Consider the following 22,825-nt stretch of genomic DNA (forward strand, 5'->3'; position numbering starts at 1 on the left):
AAATTCAAAAGATTCTTTTCGCGGTTTCAAGATTCTTTCACATATTCAATTCATCTTGTCGATCCTGGACTATGACCACATGTTCCCTGTGGCAGGGTCATCAACACCGACTATTCTTCTTGCGGTGAGTCCTTCAGGACAGTCAATTGCCAACGTATCTGCCCCCATTGGCAGGGTCCTCAACATAGCCAGGTCGAAGTTCATTTTGTCCTCTATTTCATATTCCAATTATATAAAAGAAAACGTACAGTGTCAAACCGAATATTGTTCATATCTTAATTTCTTTCAATTTATGAGATCTAACTCAACAGCCAGGAACTATGACCACATGTTCTCTGTGGTAGGGTCATATCACCGACTATTCTTCTTGCGGTACCAATGTATTAGCCCCCATTGGCAGGGTCCTCAACATAGCCCGACTGCAAGCCTGAATCTATTTCAAGTCATAATCTTTTCTTATATTATGTTTAATGTTCCAAACCAAAGGGTACAATGTCAGAGTAATTAAACACAATTCGAACCAGAAGCAAATACGTCCAATCAGAATCATACAATATTCTAAAATACACATATAATCCATGCATCAAATTCGAAATCACGAACAATTCAATTCGTAAAACATATACATAGTTTGCCGATAAATCTAGTAAAGAGGTTACATCACTTACCTTGCAAACGCGATCCACAACAAATCCAATTAATTCTGCAATCCCTCGCAGAACCTAATATTCAAAACCATATTTTCTTTTAAAATTCATCACAATATATATATAAAAACCTAAATTTTAACATTCTCCCAGGGCCGACCCTGCCGAAGTGTCTAGCACCCCGGGTTCGGGTTCGGATCCGGGTTCATACCCGTAAACCACCTTTCCTCTTTTTTTTTTCTTTTCTTTTCTTTTTCTTTTCTTCTTTCTTTTTTCCTTCTTTTCTTTTTCTTCTTTCTTTTTCTTCTTTCTTCTTCCCTCTCCCGACTCCCTTCTTCTCCTTTGGTGAAACAGGGGACCCCATGACCCCCTGTCGCCGCCCCCTCTTCTCTCCTCTCGATTGAACCCAAGGCGGCCGCGGTGGCTGGCCTTGGCAGCGGCAGGAGGTGGCGGAGCAAGCCCGGCCACCCCCGGCGATTGGCGGCGGCGAACACGCCGACGGCTAGGGCAAGCCGTTTTAGACCCAAATTCGGCGATCGTCCGGCCCCAACCCCCAACACATCATGACCAAGCATCAAGCAAGGAGAAGGAGAAGTTTACCTTAGCCCTGACGAAGATCCGGCGCCTCTCTTCTCCGGCGGCAAGGAAGAAGGAGACCACCCGGTGCTGTGGCTCCTCTCTCTCTCTCTCCCTCTCTCCCTCTCTCTCGGTGGCCACACGAAGAAGACCCTCCCCCCTTTGCGTGCGGTGGCTCTCCTTCGGTGGGCTCAAAGGAGAAGAAGGAGAAGGAAGCCCTAAAACAAGGCTCCTCCTTCTTCTTCGGGATGGAGGATCCATCCCGTTGCCTCACGTGCGTTGCACGTGAGGTCAAGTATTGGGACTGGGCCGGTCAAGTGGACCGGGCCCAGTTCCAGGGTCTCACATTCCCCCGTCCTAAAAAAAATTTCGTCTCCGAAATTTGCGTACCTGCAGTTTCAAAAAGTTGAGGGTATTTCTGTTTCATCTCATCTTCCAGTTCCCAGGTAGCTTCTCTTTCTGAATGATGGCTCCACTGCACCTTGACATAAGGTATAACATGGTGTCTCAAAACTTGATCTTTTCTGTCCACTATCCGCACTGGATGCTCCTTATATGATAGATCTTCTCTAACTTGTATAGGCTCAAGCTCCGTGACATTACTTGGGTCTGGTATATATTTCTTCAACATCGAGACATGGAAAACATCGTGTACACCAGCCAAAGAAGGCGGCAGGGCAAGTCTGTAAGCCACCTTACCAATTCTTTCTAAGATCTCGAACGGACCAACAAATCTGGGATTCAATTTTCCTCGAATGTCGAATCTTGTAACTCCCTTTGTAGGTGATATTTTAAGAAATACATGGTCACCAACTTGAAATTCTAATTCTCGTCTTCTATTATCCGCATAACTCTTCTGTCTACTTTGTGCAGTCCGAAGGCGATCTCTGATTAGCTGAATTTTCTCAACTGTCTGTTGTACAAGTTCAGGGCCCAACAATTTTCGTTCACCAATATCATCCCAACAAATTGGCGAACGACATTTTCTTCCGTATAAAGCTTCATAAAGCGCCATTTGTATACTACTCTGATAACTATTGTTATATGCAAATTCTATCAGAGGTAGATGCTCATCCCAATAACCCTTCATATCTATGACGCAAGCTCTCAACATATCCTCGAGAATCTGAATGGTCCTCTCAGACTGACCATCGGTCTGAGGGTGAAAGGCAGTACTAAAACATAATTTTGTCCCCAAAGCCTTATGCAAGCTTTTCCAAAATTGTGATACAAATCTAGTATCTCGATCAGACACAATGGATACTGGAATACCGTGCAGTCTCACAATTTCTTTAATGTATAATTTAGCTAGCCTTTCCAGGCCGAACCCAACTTTGATAGGTAAAAAGTGTGCCGATTTGGTTAGCCTATTCACTATCACCCATACTGCATCATTAGAATTGGGAGTCTTTGGCAGTCCTGTTACAAAGTCCATAGAAATTTGTTCCCACTTCCATATTGGAATGTCAAGAGGCTGAAGCGGCCCTGCAGGTCTTTGGTGTTCAGCTTTAACCTGCTGACAAGACATTGTGCCACGAATTGAGCAATTTCTCTTTTCATGTTGTTCCACCAATACAATTCCTTTAAATCTCTATACATCTTAGTTCCTCCTGGGTGCACTGTATATCCAGACTGATGGGCTTCTTTAAGAATTTCCTATTTGATTTCTAAATCCATAGGTACACAAATTCTATTCCGATACCTCAAAGATCCGTCCTCATGAATCCTGAATTCAGATATATCTCCTGCTTCTATCGACTTCCGAATCTTCAATAACTGCTGGTCATTACCCTGAGCTGTCTTGATCCTCTCTATGAGGGTCGGCTGAACCTGCATATAAGCCAGTTGAGTCCTTGTGCCAGGTACTCGGATTTCTAGTTCAAGTTTCCTCACATCTTCCAAAATATGTAGTTGGCTAGTAATCAAAGTAGCCATATTTCCTATTGACTTTCTGCTCAAGGCATCTGCAACAACGTTAGCTTTTCCAGGGTGTTAATTTATCGTTAGATCATAGTCCTTCAACAATTCCAGCCATCTTCTTTGTCTCAAATTCAATTCCTTCTGGGTAAATATATATTTCAAACTTTTGTGATCTGTAAACACCTCGCATTGCACGCCGTATAGATGATGTCTCCAAATCTTGAGAGCAAAAATCACAGCTGCTAACTCCAAATCATGAGTAGGATAATTTTGCTCATAAGGTTTTAATTGTCTAGAGGCATAGGCTACTACCTTACCATGCTGCATCAAAACACAGCCGAGTCTCTTCCTTGAAGCATCACTATAAATTGTGAATCCATCATCACCTGTAGGTATAGTAAGAATAGGTGCTGTAACCAATCGCCTCTTTAATTCCTGAAAGCCTCGTTCACATTCTTCAGTCCATTCAAACTTAACTCCTTTTTGAGTTAAGCGAGTCAAAGGTATAGCTATAGAGGAAAATCCTTCCATAAATCGTCTGTAATAGCCTGCCATTCCTAGAAAGCTGCGAATCTCAGAAACATTAGTAGGCCTATTCCATTGTACTACAGCTTCCACTTTTGCTGGATCCACAGAAATCCCATCTCCGGATATGATATGCCCCAAAAACGATATCTCATTCAACCAAAACTCACACTTCTTTAATTTAGCATAGAGCTTCTCCCTCCTTAAGAGTTGAAGTGCGCTTCATAAATGTTCCTCATGTTCTTCTTTTCCTTTTGAATAAATTAAAATATCATCAATGAACACCACCACAAATCGATCTAGAAAAGATTTAAATATTCTGTTCATTAAGTCCATAAAAGCTGCTGGGGCATTCGTCAATCCAAAAGGCATCACCAAGAATTCATAATGTCCATAACGAGTTCTGAATGCAGTCTTGGGTACATCTTCCGCTTTGATCTTTAGCTGATGATATCCTGTGCGGAGATCAATCTTAGAGAAAACATGTGCACCTTGCAACTGGTCAAATAAATCATCTATTCGAGGCAAAGGGTACTTGTTCTTTATAGTGACTTTATTCAATTCTCTATAGTCAATGCAGAGTCTTATGCTTCCATCTTTCTTTTTCACAAAGAGCACTGGAGCTCCCCAAGGTGACACACTAGGTCGTATAAAACCCTTGTCCAGTAAATCTTGCAACTGATCTTTCAATTCTTTTAATTCAGCTGGGGCCATTCGATAAGGAGCTTTAGAAATCGGACCTGAACCGGGTACAAGATCAATAGTGAATTCGATTTCTCTGTCCGATGGCAATCCTGATAACTCCTCGGAAAAGACGTCCGAAAATTCATTCACTATAGGAATATCCTCTATCTTTAGTTCATCTTGTTGTATATCAATTACTGAGGCCAGATAACATGTGCATCCTTTCCTTAACATTCGTCCAGCTTGCAAAGCCGAGATAATATGAGGAAAAGCAGTTCCCTAGTTCCCACAGAAACTGAATGCCGGTTCCCCCGGAATTTGGAAATTTACCCTCTTGCCATGACAGTCCACTGAGGCATGATAGGTAGCAAGCCAATTCATCCCCAGAATGACATCAAAATTCCGCATATCAAGTACAATTAGATCCACAGGTAACTCCCTATCTATTATTTCAATTTTGCATGCCTTGCATATAACATCAGTGCTCAACATACCACCTACTGGCGTCTCCACATAGAACTTAGTGGTCATAGATTCACACAATATATTATGTGTTTTGATAAAGCTTGAGGATATGAATGAATGTGTGGCACCCGGATCAAATAAGACATAAGCATAAATATCGAATACGGGAATAGTACCTATCACCACTGCATTAGAAGCTTGTGCATCCTGCTGTGTAAGTGCGAACACCCTTCCTTGAGTCTTTGGCCTCTGGCTTCCTTCCATTGCCTGCGTAGATTTAATCTCGTTTCTTTGTGGGCAATCTGCAATTTTATGACCTTTCTGTCCGCAATAAAAACAAGAACCTGTAACCCAGGGACAATTTGCAAATTCATGATTACCGCCACATCTTGAACACTTTCCATTCTCATTTTTGGGATTTCTATCTTTATTTGGCTTCTGAGCTGGATTCTTGAAATTCTTGTTTCCCCCTTTAAATTCAGCAGGTCTGTTTCTTTTCTTTTGGTTTCTTTCTCTTTCAGCAAAAGCTTCGTTGACTTCCCTTTCAATGATTAAAGCTTTATTCACCACAGCTGCATAGTAGTCAACTCATAGGGTACCACTTGCTTCCTAATTTCAGTCTTCAATCCCATCTCAAACTTGTCACTCGGTCTTGCTCATCCTCTACCAATTTCGAAACAAATTTGGCTAGTTCTGTGAATTTGGCTTCATATTCGGCCACTGTCATGCCCCTTTGCTTCAAATGGATAAATTCTTGTTCCTTCTGTGTCCTTACACTCCGAGGAAAATATTTATCATAGAATGCTTTTCGAAATTTATCCCAAGTGAGAGGTTCCCCATCATGCTCAAATTTATGCTCCAACATTTGCCACCAATTAAATGCTTCTCCCTGCAACATGTATGATGCAAACAAAAGTTTTTCATCGTCCCGGCATCTTAAGACAGCAAATGCTTTTTCCATTTCTGTAAGCCAATTGTCTGCTTCCAAAGGTTCTGTAGTCTCCTGAAAAGCTGGAGGAGCCAACCTCTTAAATTCAGCTATGCTGCTACGATGTTCACACTGTTCCCCTCGTCCTTGTTGAGGCTGTGTCTGGAGCAACTGTGCTTGTTGTTGGAGCAACTGCTATTGCACCTGCTGTTGCATTTGCATGAGGCCCACCATGGTCTACATAACCTGGCTTAAGCCCGGTTCCTGTCCCGTTTGAGGGCTCATGACTCCCTCCTGCTGAGGGATACTCGTAGCCCGTTGGGGTGTGCTGTCAGCATGCCGGTTCGGTGTCTCATTCGTAGCACCAATAGTAGTCTTTTTCGCCCGACGTTGAGGCATCCTGACCTATATGCATCAAATCACAGCAAATTCATAAAAAGAAAGCTCACCAAATTAAAATATATATTTTTTATAAGAATAATCATCACATTCTTTACATCTAACGTCCCAATATCCCTAGTGTCTACCCACCTATACTCATATCGGGTATGATCCTTTGTCTTAGATTCTATCCAAGTCCGCTCTGATACCACTTAAGTTGTCACGCCCCCGTCCCGAGATCGCGAGCCGGGGGTCGCGCCAACCGCCGCACACCCGTAGCAAACTCTCCCCACGAGCATGCAAGGCATCTAAACCAAACACCTCAATTATGAAATTCTAGAATAATTTAATAGAATAAATGCAATCTTATTCCATTGACTAACTCAAGACATAATGACTCACAAGTCTAAATACGCAGCGGAATAATCATTTACCAACATGAAGAAACCTAGTTCTTAAAATAACAAAAGTCCACCAATCATAATAAATGTCCATAATAACAAATCAACTTAAATAACCCTAAATCTAAGATAACTTGTGCCACAAATCCTTCTAATCGCTCTCCCATTTTGAATCTCCAATAAACTAGTTCTCGAAATCTGTAACACAACAAGAGATGGTATAATGAGCTAGACAGCCCAGTAAGTAATGAACACTCTAGCTAGATAAATCAAGCAATAATATGTGAAAAATAAATAAATATGCAGTTCCAAAGTATAAGTCATATATTTCTTAAATTCAAAAGATTCTTTTCGCGGTTTCAAGATTCTTTCACATATTCAATTCATCTTGTCGATCCTAGACTATGACCACATGTTTCCTGTGGCAGGGTCATCAACACCAACTATTCTTCTTGCGGTGAGTCCTTCAGGACAGTCAATTGCCAACGTATCTGCCCCCATTGGCAGGGTCCTCAACATAGCCAGGTCGAAGTTCATTTTGTCCTCTATTTCATATTCCAGTTATATAAAAGAAAACGTACAGTGTCAAACCGAATATTGTTCATATCTTAATTTCTTTCAATTTATGAGATCTAACTCAACAGCCAGGAACTATGACCACATGTTCCCTATGGTAGGGTCATATCACCGACTATTCTTCTTGCGGTACCAATGTATTAGCCCCCATTGGCAGGGTCCTCAACATAGCCCGACTACAAGCCTGAATCTATTTCAAGTCATAATCCTTTCTTACATTATGTTTAATGTTCCAAACCAAAGGGTACAATGTCAGAGTAATTAAACACAATTCGAACCAGAAGCAAATACGTCCAATCAGAATCATACAATATTCTAAAATACACATATAATCCATGCATCAAATTCGAAATCACGAACAATTCAATTCGTAAAACATATACATAGTTTGCCGATAAATCTAGTAAAGAGGTTACATCACTTACCTTGCGAACGCGATCCACAACAAATCCAATTAATTCCGCAAATCCCTCGCAGAACCTAATATTCAAAACCATATTTTCTTTTAAAATTTATCACAATATATATATATAAAAACCTAAATTTTAACATTCTCCCAAGGCCGACCCTGCCGAAGTGTCTAGCACCCCGAGTTCGGGTTCGGATTCGGATTCATACCCGTAAACCACCCTTCTTTTTTTTTTTCTTTTCTTTTCTTTTTCTTTTCTTCTTTCTTTTTTCCTTCTTTTCTTTTTCTTCTTTCTTTTTCTTCTTTCTTCTTCCCTCTCCCGACTCCCTTCTTCTCCTTCGGTGAAACAGGGGACCCCATGACCCCCTGTCGCCGCCCCCTCTTCTCTCCTCTCGATCGAACCCAAGGCGGCCGCGGTGGCCGGCCTTGGCAGCGGCAGGAGGTGGCGAAGCAAGCCCGGCCACCCCCGGCGATTGGCGGCGGCTAACACGCTGACGGCTAGGGCAAGCCGTTTTGGACCCAAATCCGGCGATCGGCCGGCCCCAACCCCCAACACATCATGACCAAGCATCAAGCAAGGAGAAGGAGAAGTTTACCTTAGCCCCGACGAAGATCCGGCGCCTCTCTTCTCCGGCGGCAAGGAAGAAGGAGACCACCCGGTGCCATGGCTCCTCTCTCTCTCTCTCTCCCTCTCTCCCTCTCTCTCGGTGGCCACACGAAGAAGACCCTCCCCCCTTTGCGTGCGGCGGCTCTCCTTCGGTGGGCTCAAAGGAGAAGAAGAAGGAGAAGGAAGCCCTAAAACAGGGCTCCTCCTTCTTCTTCGGGATGGAGGATCCATCCCGTTGCCTCACGTGCGTTGCACGTGAGGTCAAGTATTGGGACTGGGCCGGTCAAGTGGACCGGGCCCAGTTCCAGGGTCTCACAGTATAAGTGCGGTATTCTGACCCACTCCGCAGGGTATAAGTGCGGTTATGTTTTTAGCCTAGCCACAGGGTATAAGTGTGGTCGTAGTTAAAGGCTGTTGAGATGAATGTAATTTGTTTCGAAACAGATTTATAATTATGTATATGGATATTTGAAAGATCCGGAATTCAATGAATTTGGGTTTGAAAAAGGAATTGACTATGTTATTATGTTGATTCATCGTAATTTGTATTTATATTTTATGTTATTATATGAATTGACTAGTTAAGGTGTTTATTACTTACTGGGCTGTCTAGCTCATTATACAATTTCTTGTTGTTTTACAGATTCCGAGAACTAACCTATCGGAGTTTTAAAATGGAAGAGCGACTAGAAGAACTGAAGCACAAGTTATCTTAGACTAGAATTTATTTACATTGATATTTTATCTTAGACTATTGTTAGACATTGTAAGGTTTTGTCATTTAAAGAACCAAGTTTTACATGCTAGTAATTTATTGTTCCGCTGCGTATTTAGAACTGTGTGACTTTATAATTTGTGTCAGTCAATGGAATAAGATTGCATTTATTTCAGCTGAATTATTTTAGTTACATTTTTGAGATTTGGTTAAGATGCCTTGCATGCTCGTGGGGAGAGTTTCCTACGGGTGTGCGGCGGTTGGCGCGGACTCTCGGCTCGCGAATCTCGGGCCGGGGGCATGACACCTATAGTTATTGTCTGCCATATTCGCTAGAATGTGGCTCAAGTGGAATCAGAATCCAATAGCTCGCCACATATCCTTCTTATCCTTCTTCAGCATTAAGTCAACCCTCTACTACTTCAAATCTATGCTGAAGAAGGCATGTGGATCTACATCATGGATTGTTACTGCCAGTGAAATCTCTCTAGATGACTTCTTTTTGCTACCAAAAGCCTCCAACATAAATGCAATTTGGCCACTGCCTATTTAGCCTTTGATCTTCCTTCTAATAGCTTGAATCGGTGTTGTTTTTGGAATATTTGGAAAGCGGAAGCGGTGGAGAGAGTAGTCACTTTCAAAATGCTGTTAGGAAGGCCTTCAACCTTTCCAACAGACATCTTTAAAGCATCAGGTGCAGTCCACAATGTCAACCAGATTCGAAACTAGGTTGACTCGGTGCGAACCGGCCAGTTCGCACTAAGTCTGCACCGAACCGACTGGTTCCTGCCTATTCCGACCGGTTCAGAACCTTACCGGCCAGCTCCAGTCGGTAAAGGACCAGTTCCGGCCAGCTCGATAGAGCTTCCGGCCGGCTCGATAGAGATTCCGGCCAGTACGGGGCCGAAACCAAATGTATTAGACAAACCGACCCAGTTTCGCACTGGATCGGTTCGGCCCGGTTCGGCAGATCTTGATCCAAACACATTTCTATCCAAATAGTACTATACAAGTTTCATCCAGTACAAGACGTATATGATCCATTATCACTCAATCCAATAGAGAAGGCACATGGGAACGAAATTAAGATTGCCAAACCAAAGTCTTCATAATCAAGTGTTTGATAACCTTAATCTAAAGATGTGAAGCTTCATAAGCATTTTATTTCAATTATCAATTAAGCACTAACTTAAGCTTCTGAATAATTTCAGTTAATGAAATGATCAATGAGGAACCCATTTATTCTCAAAAATTAACAAATAAACATAAATTGGGAATATCTAAATATGGTCCTCTTTTTACACAAAAAAAATCGTCAACATGTGTGCAGAAAAGTTTTTTAGTATGTGAAAAGCCATCTAGAGAATAAGTTTTAAAACTATTAGAAAGAAAAGAAAAATGCATGGAGAAGAGGCCTAAACTAGAAAATGATATAAGAATCTCTAAAGAAGACCATCAGCCAGCTCCAAAGCCACTACGTATGGTCTAGAATGCTTCCTGAGGTCTATATGTTGGTGAAGCCTTCTCCATTAGGTTCAATTCAGCAGTAATGTCTCCAACAATAATCTTCAAGACCCAAGATTAGGCCCAGAAAGTGCCCCAGCTCTGAATGTTGGTAGGAAGCCTTCTCCATGAGGTTCAAGTTAGCAATATTATCTCCGAACTGTCAGTAAGGTTTAGCTGAACTTAGAAAGGTTCATTTCTTTCCTTCTCCAATGTGTTCTTGCTATCTTTGTGTTCAGATATGTCCAAACAACCTTGGACGTGTAAGTACTACCTAATACATTTATCTGAAAAAGGAATATGCAGGAGCATGGTAACTCATTGGAGTATGAAGATGAGGTAATTTTCTCTTATGATGTTGACCTTAATAATTGGAGGATCTACAGCTTTATTTTCATTTTTTTCCAATTAAGGCTTTACCTTGGCCTAACATCTTTACTACAAAAAGATCTTTATTGCAGCCATGACTGATTGACCTTGTAAATTAAAAGGTTTCGGTAATTAGTGTGTAAAACTAAAAGCAGAAAAATTTGTTTCAGGAATTAGGCCGGCCTTTTGGGGATTAACTGATAAGTGATAGACAGATAAAGGATAATGATATCTAAGTCAAAGTAATATTTGATAGATGATCCTGCTAACTTTTTCTTTTTTTTGATATTAAAGTCACATGGAAAAATGTTAAACAATCTCAAGATCATTGAAATGATTTCTTCTTGGAAAAAAGGTAGCTAGACAGAGCTAGAACAGCACAGTCAATTTTGAAATTAAAAAAAGAATAATAAGCATGTTAATGTGTTTTATTGTTAAAGCCAAGGTCCGCCGTACCAGATCTGGTATGCGTACGGGTCGCCAACCGGACCGGTACGATTCTCCGCCGCCGGGCTCCACCGCCCCCCCGGCCTCCGCCGCCCCTCCGCGACTCTCCGATGGCGGCCATAGGTCTCCTCCCTCCCTCTCTTCCCCGTGCTCTCTCTTCTTCTCTTCGTCTTCTTCGTCTCCGGCACAGAACCAACCCGTACCAGTTTTCACGGCTCCGGCATACCGGTAGCTGGACGGACCGGTTCGTACCGACCCGTCCCGACCGGTACGGGCTGGTTCGGCATACCATGGATAGAGCGGTACCCAAGTTTGATGAATAATAACATGCATTTCTGAGAAACATTATCTTAAGTATCCATCATGTTGAAAAATATTTCAAAACTAAAATAAAATAAAATGCCTTAATAGGAAGCTTATGGCGAATGTAGATATGACTTGGATGTATAGCAACTTAACAATTTAGTCAGGCCCCTGATAAGAAAAGCAAGAATGTCAACTCGGGTGAGCAATTTGTTTAAGGAGAGGAAGCTTCTATTGCTAGCCCTTTCTGGAGAGAAGCTTTATTGGGAGCCAAGGAACCCCACCTCTTTATTTTTTCCCTTTTCCTCTACCTCTTCCTTTCTCTCCCCTTATCTCCTCTCCTCTTTTCCTTCTTGCCCCTTTCTTCCACCTTTCCTAGGTAGAGGATTTCACCAATGCCCTTGCGTCACCGCGACGCTAAGTGCAAGCCTATTCAAGATGATATGGAGGGCCTAGCTTGGAGGGCCAGGAAGATGAGCCATCCAGCTATGGATCAATCCTAATATCTAGCTTTCCTGGACCGAGCCTAAATATTTGGGCTAGTTTTGTTCTCTTGCTAGTTCCTCCTCTTCTCCTTTTTTTTTCTCTTCTCTTTTGAGTTTTCTACTGCTTCTGCTCTTTTATGTTGCTCTTGTCCCATTTCATTCATCAATTGAATACAAGGTGTGTTGCCACTGTTTAGCTGAAAAAAAAAAAAAGACTAAGGAGAGCTTAAACTTGACTAGGATATCCCATTGTTGAATTCTGTAAAGAAAATTTATAGTAGAGCTAAAACTTAATTGAAATTTGGAGATTTGGTGTTTAAATTTTCAAGAAGTGTAACTAGAAGAGGAACCTTGCAAGATATTGGAGTAACGGAAGATTTATTAGACCAATTGTAATATTAAAATTTGTTCTGAATATGGTTCGTATAGAACAAAGACTCTACTTTTGGGTTTTGATATATGGATTGGGAGTTTGTCAACTACTCTTATATTGTTTGTTGTAAGCGGATCACACTAAGATATAGCTCAGCCCACTATTTCAAGTTTTTCTTCCAATAGTTCTGTGTTTCTTGCCCTATTTCCCCTCCCAAGTCTCTCTCCACCTAGCTTGGTATTTGGCAATTTGAGGGACTTAGTATCTTTAACAACTATGACCTCATCAATATTAGGTAAGAAACACATCATTATATTGAATAATTGATGCCTTATTAATTTATGTTTGGCCCCTCAAATTTTGTCTCACCACTTAATTCTACGTGTCTCCTTTATCTATGTGACCTGATTCTCTTCTTATAATTTCTAGAAAGGTGCTCATCCCAAACTCTTGTACAACAGGAGGTTACTTTGTACATTACTGTTACTTCAAAAATTTCCACGGTATGAGATCAATTAACATTCATTGTATAAGATAAGGACTTCAAATCATTGCATTCACATTAAGTTATCTAAGAGATAGCTGGATCCAACACGTTTTGAAAATCAATAACAAAAATTAAGAAAAGAAGTACAATGATTTTGAATTCTCACTTTGCTGGCTATTAGGAAAATAAGGATAATGGATGTTAATCCTTTCAAACTAAATATCAATCGCATGAAACTATGTGATTCACATAATATGAGGAAAGTTTATGATTGACAACGTGAATCAAAGGAAAAGAAAAGATAAAGGTGACAAAATTCAGAGGAATGAGACTTACTTGCCGCAATTGGGCGTTGACCTCCGAAAGAAATCCTTCATCTAGTTGTCCTTCTTGTTCCCTTTTAACTAATTCCTGTAGATAACAAATATTACAAAAAGAGAACATTGAAGGCTGAAATGACTTCAGGACACAAATAAACTACTCAACAGAAAAGCCACGAGAAGAAGAAAAAACTAGAATGTCAATTTCTTTTTAGGTGATAATATCCAAATTAAGGGTATTGATTATTGACTATCTTAAGAAGTCCATATAAATTACCATAAACTTGAGAATTCAATATAGAAGATTTCTTAGAGGTTCCTTGCTAACAAGATTATCTTATGTGGGTTCAAAAAGTGCACTTGTACGAAGGAGTACATGCTTCTCCAATTAAAAGCTGATTAGGCAAAATTCATCATATGACTAATTAGTGGTACATAAGAAATGATATCCAGAGTTAAAGAGTGCAAGAGTGAGTTTCTCAAGCATATTTCCCAAAGTTCTTGCAACTAGTGACCAATTGATTGTAATACAATTCCCAATCTTATCAAATTTCGTTAATTAGATATCCATATAGCATCAATTGAATATGATTTTCTGAAAAAGATAATTTAGCTGGTTAGCCAAATGGCCAAAAACACCAGTGTTATTAGATCCAACATGCCTTTGAAACTGAGTTATAGATGTTTTAACATAAACATAAAAAAGATCCTTATTAATTTGGTGTACATGCATCCACATAGAAAAAATATGGATATATCGCATAAATGTGCATGCATGAATGTATTTTTTTATGTTATGCATCTATACATAGGTACAGAGTCGGCGGAACCGCCCCGAACCGGGCGGTTCCGACCGTACTGAGCTGTCCTGGTGGCGGACCTGGACGGTTCCGACAACGGAAATGGAACCCATTGCCAGAAGAGGAGAAGAAACGAGAGGAAAAGAGAGAGCGAGTGGGGGAGGGAGGGGGAGAGACCGGCAGAGGGTGTCGCAGGCCAGCGCATGGGCAACAGGCGGAGGTCGCGGCTATTCCCCTATTTCTTCAAAATAGGAGTCCAGCCACCAAAAAATTTTATGATTTTTAAGTGAAGTCGGCAAGCTTGCCTCTACCGGCCTCCTCCACCCTCCGCCGGCCTCCTTCCCACTCTCCTCCTTCTCTCTCTCTCTTTTTCTCTCTCGTTCGCCCTCTCCCCCGCCTCCTCTACTGTGTCGGTACAGGCCCAGCACAGCATGACACGGCCCCGTATCGACCCGTGCCACCGGACAATCGGTCTAGTGCCTAGTACCAGCACTGTAGACCATGCATAGGTACATAAACATATTTAGAAGTTTCCATGAGCATAACATGCGCATAAAAGAGAAAATAATGCCGAAGCTGATATGTAAGGTATTCATAATCAAGGTTCGCAAAAGGTACTGAGGATCATGTTGACCAGTAATCGGTTTGATACCGTACCAATACATACCCTACCAAATCGAGGCATAACAAAAGAAGGGGAGGGAGAGGAGAGGGGGAGAGGGAGAAGGAGATGGAGAGAGAGGGGGAGAGAGAGATTGAGACCTCCGAATCCGGCAGCAAGGATCGAGAAAGAGATGACTCACCTAGTCGAGACGTTGTCGTCATCATCGGATGTGGACGAGATGCTGTCGAGTGGCAGCATCGCAGCATCGGAGGACAAAGGCCAGAGGAGGTGGCGAGAGAGGGGAACAAAGGGGAAGCGGGGGCTTTGCAAGCGCTTCGAGCCATCCGACGGCTACACATTCGGGTGGGGACCACGAACGATAAAGAGGAATCACCTAGCCAGGACATTGTCGTTGTCATCGAACATGGACGGGATGCTTTCGGAAGGCATTGCCGGAGGATAAAGGTCGAAGGAGGAGACAAGAGAGGGAGAGAGAGGGGAGGTAAGGGCTTCGAGGGCATGAGGAGAGACAGAGAGGACTTTAAAAGAGGGATTTATAGCATCTCAATTCTATCAGCCAATCCATGCTGATAACCAATAGGTCTGATTCAATATAGGACGAACCAACCAGTTCGACAAGGTTCGGCGAGCCTTGATTAAGACTAACACACCAAAGGAAGATGCGTAGAGGATAACTAGGTTACACAAATAGGTGGAATTAAACAAAATATACATTGCAAATTTATTGTGCATGTTCAACATTCTTAAGCCTCTTAGATTAATAAGTACTGCTCACTTGATTGAGGTAAATGAATGTGTTAGTGACATGGTATGCTGAACCGGCCCGTACCAGCCGGTTCAGCCGGTATCGAACCGGTCCGGACACTGACCGGTCCGGTTCCAGCGTGCAAAACGGTTCTGGCCCCAAAGAACCCGGAATCGAGCGGTACAAGCCCGGTACCAGTGCGAACCGGACCTATTCGCAACAGTACGAGCTCGGTCCGGTGCGAACCAGACCGATTCGCACCGGTACCCGTGCGCGGGGCAGCCTACCGCCCGCGCACTCTCTGGCATTTAATGCGGCGGGTGCGCGCTACGCACTTCGCGGAATTTTTTCTCCGAGCGCACTATCGGTTCAATACCGGTTCAAACCGATCTAAACCAAAATCGTACCGATCTGATAGGCGACCGGTACCGGTACAACCTACCTTGGTTAGTGATAAATTTTGATGTTGCAAGATCTTCGGTCAAAATTCAATTAGAACTTTTCAAGGATATCCATCTAGTCTCAAGTAGACTATGCATGCCAAACATAAAATATATGCTTTTCAACATGCAGTTAATTTTATTTTAATATGATCCATTCTAGGAAAATACAGATTTTGCATATTAATGTATCATATATAGCAATATCCAAACCACGGATAGTATTTTTATGGCAAACAACCATGTTATGGATGCTGCCTATCTAGGAAAACTAGTAACCATGGTTTTAAAACCTATGGGATGGGAGTGTCCCAGTTTCTCCATAGAACGGGACGCCCCACTATCCCACCCCATCCTGGCGGCGATCCTGGTCATGCATCCCAGTAGATATCCTCCATCTCTCTCTCCTTCTTTTCTTTCTTTCTTTCTTTTTCTTCTTTCTTTCCTCCTTTCTTTTTTTCTACCTTCCTTTCCTTTCCTTTTTCTTTCTTTTCTTATCCTTTCCTTTATTTTTTTTTCCTTTTTCTTCTTTTTTCTGCTTCCTTCTTTCCTTCATTTCATTTTTTTCTCCCTTCCTTTATTTATTTTCTTTTCTTCTTCTTCGTTCCTTCCACTTTTTCCTATTCTTCATCTTTTCTTCATTTCTTTCTTTCCTCTTTCTTCTTTTCTCCCCTCATGGATGGGTTTCGAAGTCCCGACATATTTCGGTCCCCTTTTTTCACAGGAATGGGACAGGATTGCTGGGATGCCCCTTGTATTGCTAGGACATAAAACCTTGCTAGTAACTATGTGGTTGCAAAACCACCTAGGAAACTATTGACTCAATAGGTCAACCACATCATTACATTGGTGGCCACCATTGACTATATAAAACACTTCCAAGGATAAAAAGGGGTCGTTTGGTTGGCAAGTTTTACTGAAACAAGTTTATATAACATTCAAAACGAATGTTTTACAAAAATGATTGTGTGTTTTTTCTCACAAAATCCGTTTTGCCATAACTGGTAAGTCATAAAACTTTAAAATGTGTTTTATGAAAAACAGTTTCCCCTCTATTTTTCGTAAAATATGTTTTACAGAAATCGTATTTTGTAGTTACCTATTTTATAAAAAATTGATAAACAACAAAAAAACCCCTAAAAGTATTATGTAGGACCACTGTACACATATTGAGCCGCAATACATGCTAGATGATTGATGCATTTCATGCTTTTAAATAACCCCGTTCTCCTAATAACAATATTCCAATTCCTTCCCCAATTGATGGAATATATTTGATGCACCAATGGGCCGCAAGTTCTCAACATCAAGCCCCGATTTAGTTTAGTCTATTAATTTGTTGCATTTTCTCTTTCATTTCTGCTTACTTTTTTTAGTTTTAATAGGTCATAATGACTAGAGGATGAGCCTTAGTGCAACGAAAAGGTTGCTCCATTGTGACCTTGGTTCGAAACACGGAAACAAGCACTCCACATGGAAGGGTAAGGTTGTGTACATCTGATTCTCTCCAAACCCTATAATGGTGGGCGCCTCATGCACTAGGCAGCCCTTCTTACTGGGTCTCAATGAGTCTAAAGCTGAGATTTAGAACATCATAGAAGCTGTTTGAATGGTAGATGAGCTAAAGTTAACATGCCACATCAGCTCCCCATTGAGTATTGATGTTACAGTTACTGCAGCACGAAATGTACCATGAATAGTAAGTGGATTTGTTGGAGGCATAGTATGCCGTACCAGCCCGAATCGAGTGATATGGAACGTACCGTACCATACCGGTTCGGTACCGGTATCTGGTATGGGTAGTATACCAACACTCGGTATACCAAAAAAATTTCGTACCGTACCATATCGATACTGTGCTAGTATGGCACCGGTACAGGGCCCGGTACCAAGACAATGACTTTGGTTGGACAGTTATTTAGGAAACTGGAAAAATATATTTTATGGTTTCTATAGAGGGGTTTATGAAATGTATTTTCGCAATTTTTGGAGTTCTAAAAAAAAGAAAAGGATTTTCTTCTCTCGAGAGATTTGTTAATCTTTTTCTTCTTTCCCCTCACTCCTTCATATTTCTCCTCCATATTCTCTATTTTCTTCACTTTTTACTTATTTATTTTTCTCTGATTGACTGCTGGTTCGTTCATTAGCTTGCTTTCTAGATAGCACTAAAAATTCTCTTGAAACCCTACTTTAAGTAAAACCTTCTAAACTCTAAAGGGTCTCTGGACCATATACCATGCAGTCCTAACCTTAGGGCTACATCAGTCTTCCAAAGTGAAATAAGAGCCCTTCCTATTGCATATAGCCGTGTACTCTTCATATGAGTGTATATCTGTAAATCTAAAAATTACTTAAAACATAAATAATGATTCTAACAGAGAAGTAACATAATGGTAAGCCTATAAGTATGAGGTCCCAATTATTTCATATTTTATGAAAGAAAAATAAACTAGAAACATTATTAGTCCAAGTGCAATATGGTGAACGCAATACTATAGATATTGCTCTGATGAATGTGTAATGCCTATGGTTTTTCCATGAGTAAATAGATGATGCATAGATGCATTAAATGAACTAATGAGGAAAAGTCCTCTGTTCAATTCATGAAACATAAATAATGTCAAGTGAGACTCCAGAAGTTCAAACATTGAGGTTTGAACTAGAAGAAAGTCTTCCTTTAAGTATCTGTCTATTGACCAACTAGATTCCAGTTTGTGATTTACATTCTCCATCAAAATAAGAGACTTAGGATCTTTTGGAGGCCATGAAATCTCTTCAACTTCATCCATCACAGGATTTAAGATTCCCTTAAGAACATCGGTTGCAGATTCTATCTTCTCCTGCATTAAAAGAAATAAAAAAGTGACCATTAATTTTCTTCAAAGGAGAAGAAATGATTATTTAAAAATTGAAAGCATCTAAGAATTGTAATAACAGCAAATAGTTCTCTAGCTTTTACAAGTATTATTAATCTGTTAGTTTCCAGTTGAGACAAAATAAGCTACAAAATCAACCATTATGAGAATATGTTTTAGCATACATAGGAGACTTTTCAGAGCTCAGTACTTAAATGTGCTTAAAAACATAATTAATAACATAGTAAAACCATCAACAAGCTTTCTAGGTTCATGGCAGGCCCCTTCTTGTCGCACGTCATCTTGGCTTGGTTGCGGCACCAATTAAATGATTGACAACAAGTTAGGAGGCAATTATGTCATGTTTTCAAACTACATTGTTACTGGTCTACAAATCTGATGTCATCCATGGGACAAGGCCTCTTAAGTATGGTTGTCGGAGAGTTTTCAAGAAGACTTGGAGAAACTGTCAGTTTCAAAAGTGATAAAAGCTATATAGCAAGGGCTTCTCTTTATTTTATTACTACTTTCCTAGAGGCAGTAAAGAATATTTCTCACAGGTGGACACAAATATTTAAAAAATGCAAGTTGGTGCACTATGATATTATTGAAAAAGCCATATAAGTCATGTAGAAATAAAAGTAACAGGTTGAAGAAACAGAAAAGCAAATAGATTGGAGCATGGTCTGCTGAATTGGGCCAAACCACCTAGTTAACCCTATACTGAACCGAACCGGCACAGTTTGGCGCTTTTTTTTGGAAATAGCTTGAACCGTTCCATGGTTCACACCAGTCCGAACCAGTTCCGTATCTCAAAAGGCTTGAAAATGAAAATGGTCTACTGAACCAAGGTGAACCGCCCAGCTCACCCCATACCGAACCAGTAGCCGACCAGCATGGGTTCTGGTACCGGTTCGGCTAACCTTGATTGGAGTATACATACAAAGAGAAGCTTAAATTAAGTCCTTGTTTCTTTAAAAAATAGAGAAAGCAAAAGAATTAAGTCAAACAACGGACATTCATATTGATAAATAAGCATATGTCCAAGAAGCTAGGAAGTGGCCAGTGCATCCTTTATAGGAAATAGTGGATAACTGTTTGCATGACCATATAAAGTGTACAAAATATTCACTTTAATACGCCATTTTTCTATGGATGGCAATAGCTCGATACATGCATGTCAAATTCAAACACTTTTTCTTCAACCGACACAGCATCAAATCCTTCACGAGCCTCTGTGAGAGCTTTAGGAGCATTTGCAAGAAAATGGCTCCCCTTTCTACTGCAGAACTAAATCATCAAATCTGCCAAAGCATTAATTGAATTCAGCCACTTCCTGTTAGCCGCTGCCCATAATTTCAAAAATTTCAACTAGAACATAGGGCTATTAATCAAGTATGGGAATAGTTGTTCCCTATTAAATCATGGTATGCTGTACCATACCGAACCGGACGATACCGAACGTACCGTACTATACTGGTTTGGTACCGGTACCGATACCGATGGCATACCGACACTCGGTACGTTAGGCGTACCACATACTGTACCTTACCGACACTATGCTAGTATGGCACCGGTACGAGGTCTAGTACCAGAACGGCGAACTTGCTATTAACTATAATTGGAAGATTGTTGAAACAGAAGGTAATAAATAAATCTTCCAATAATTGCAATGTTGGTTGCAGACAAACTAGATTTCTTAGAAATTAGGCTGATATTTCTGCTGAGATAGGTCTAGCCTCATTTAACAACCCACAAAAGCTGGCACAGTTTTCTAAACAATTAAATATTCTGATTTTCCTAGCTGGCTGGCAGTTTCAATTTAGATTTTCCAGCTGCTTAAATAATCATCTAAGACAATCTTCCCTTTAAGCCTTAAGTTGTTTTCTGACCTATTTTGTATTTTAGTTTGGTCTACGGCAGCTTGGAAATCAATGACCTCTTGGTTTTGAGTTATCTGCTACAGTACAATTCCTAACAATATTGTTCTGTTCATCCTGTTCCACAACTATCAATGTTCTTAGACCTCTATAGTGTCACTTTATGCAGGCTTCTTGCTCCTATACCAGTTTCTGATCATTAATTATAATATATTGTCATCTGATTTTAAGTTTGTTCTGGTAAATATATTTACTGATCATGCACCTATTTCAGTCTTTGTTGATCTACATGCTTCAGTGAATTCACTCTCAGCTCCACAACGAGTCTAGTTTGCATGTAATTTTGCTAACTGCTTTCTTTTCTACAGATAAACATGAGACTTAGAATTCATACAACAATAAAGTTAATAAAGATGATTATGAAAAAAAAAATCACTACCGTGAAACCATAATGGCTTATCTTTATAGACAGGGCAACGTATGTTGAACCGGTACCGGTAGGCATACCGGTCGCCTACTAGACCGGTTCGGACTGGTACCGACCGGTTTGCATAACACAGCGCGCGCGGGCGCGCTTCCCACAGCGTGCCGCAAACTGGAAAAAAAGCACCGAAAACACACCGGTTCCTAGCTATACCGGAGGTTCCATCTAGTACGCATCTAATACCAGCCGGTTATGGCTCGGTACCGCTGGGTTCCAGTCCTTATGGGGCCTGGAACCATTTTTTAATGTCAAAATGGACCGGTCAGAGACCAGACCGGTTCGGTACGGGCTGAACCGGCCGATACGGACCGGTTCAACATTCCTTGAGACAAGGTATCAAGCTCCCATCTGAACTTCAAGTTATCACGCAACCTACCATTGTGAAGTGATAATACAACTTATTGATAAAGATATCCCTAGAATTTTCAATTGAATTTCCTTACATTGGTTTTATGAACCAGGCGGTCAACTATGCTCATTAGAGTAACGGCCAATTCTTCATAGTCCTTCTGTACAGCAGAAACTGAAATTCTATGTTAGAAAACAACTAAGGTTAAACAAGGTAAAGAAAATGATAATAAAGTTATAAGTTCATAAATCTTAGAAAAAACAAATTAACCAAGTAAAAACCATGCTTTATCATCATCTGATTTGCATGTGTCAGTTCTAGCAGCAAGCCGGATCCAGAAATTCTCATTGAATGCCAAAACATTTTCAACAACAAGCTTTTCAAGCTGTTTAAAGAAAAACCAAAAGAATCAATTAGTAGTCTAGACTTGATAAAGTTGGCACTAGTATTTCTCTATGGTACATAAGAGTGAAACTTCTGTTCTAGCTTATATTTAACCAATGAAGGAAACAAAAGAAGATAAAAGCAATTAAATAGACCCAAGAGCTCATATATTATGCTGTCAAGGACTCCTTCATGTGTGTGCATAGAAGATATAAAGCATGGTTCACCAAATAGTTTGTCAAAATAATTTAAATCTTGTGATACCAAAATAAGAGAATATTGAACTAATTAGAAATGTTGTAAGTGCTAACAAGAGAAATGATAACACAATCCACTCAGATAATGCAAATTCCAAGGGATCTGTTAACCAGAAAGATTAGGAGTGGCCTATTCAGTCTGGCATCCCATATTCAACAACTCAAAGAAAAGAATAGATCAAACTGCTGTTATGATCCAGCAATTCTTATCTTCTACTTTAAGAAAAAATAGGCATTTAAGGAACATCATGGAATCTTCCCAGGAAAGGAGTTTTTGGTTATAGCCTATCATTGAGGACAAATTTGACTAGTGTTGTCAGGTTAGCAAGTAAATAGTAGCATCCAACTAAAACTGATTCTCAAGTTTGCTAACCTGAAGACTAAAACTTTATAAAAATTATTTATCTTACTTCTCCAGAACTCGAATCTCTCAGCATATCAATTAGCCGGTCTACTTCCACAGTCGTCTTGAAAGATTTCTCAGCATCTTGATCAACTGCATAGATTAAAGTCCTCCTGTTCAATAAATCCAAAAATATCATGTTACTGTCAATAGCTCCAACCATCTCAAATCAAGCTAGATAAATTCTGACTGAAACATGGCAGAAATGGTTCGAATCATTATCACATATGCATTGAGTCATTTACGTTTTCATAATTTCCAAGACAATAAGAAGTTATTAGCTTACGTTCTGTAACAGTGACATATTCCAGATTTAAAATAGAACTGTAGTCCAGCTAAGTTTTAAATTTATGATCATACCATCATATGCCTTTTCATTTTGTAGAAATTTTTTTTCTGAAATTATGATCAAGGAACTGGCCAAGTTAATTTTGCCAATCAAACTTAGCAAGAAGCAAAAAAAGCAAGCAAAGTACATGCTA

The 22,825-nt window shown here is 40.4% G+C and overlaps 1 protein-coding gene across 4 annotated transcripts; it reads right to left on the reverse strand.

Moving 5' to 3' along the window:
• Positions 1-5,967: 5,967 nt before the first annotated feature.
• LOC103698892 lies at positions 5,968-22,521 on the reverse strand. Of its 4 annotated transcripts, none has more exons than XM_039123287.1 (6): positions 22,351-22,521; positions 21,586-21,684; positions 21,394-21,459; positions 18,455-18,571; positions 13,138-13,212; positions 5,968-6,150 (listed from the first exon to the last, which is right to left on the reverse strand). In XM_039123287.1, exons 1-6 carry the CDS (start codon positions 22,504-22,506, stop codon positions 5,983-5,985), a joined length of 681 nt encoding a protein of 226 aa, XP_038979215.1. In that variant the 5' UTR covers positions 22,507-22,521; the 3' UTR covers positions 5,968-5,982. The 4 variants fall into 4 exon arrangements, with proteins under 4 accessions (XP_038979215.1, XP_038979214.1, XP_038979217.1 ...); XM_039123286.1 differs by having other exon boundaries at positions 21,394-21,473; positions 21,570-21,684; XM_039123289.1 differs by lacking the exon at positions 5,968-6,150 and adding an exon at positions 7,076-7,583 and having other exon boundaries at positions 21,394-21,473; positions 21,570-21,684.
• Between the last annotated feature and the right edge of the window lie 304 nt (positions 22,522-22,825).

Source organism: Phoenix dactylifera, unplaced genomic scaffold (assembly GCF_009389715.1).
Source record: "Phoenix dactylifera cultivar Barhee BC4 unplaced genomic scaffold, palm_55x_up_171113_PBpolish2nd_filt_p 002376F, whole genome shotgun sequence".
NCBI classification, from domain to species: Eukaryota; Viridiplantae; Streptophyta; class Magnoliopsida; order Arecales; family Arecaceae; genus Phoenix; species Phoenix dactylifera.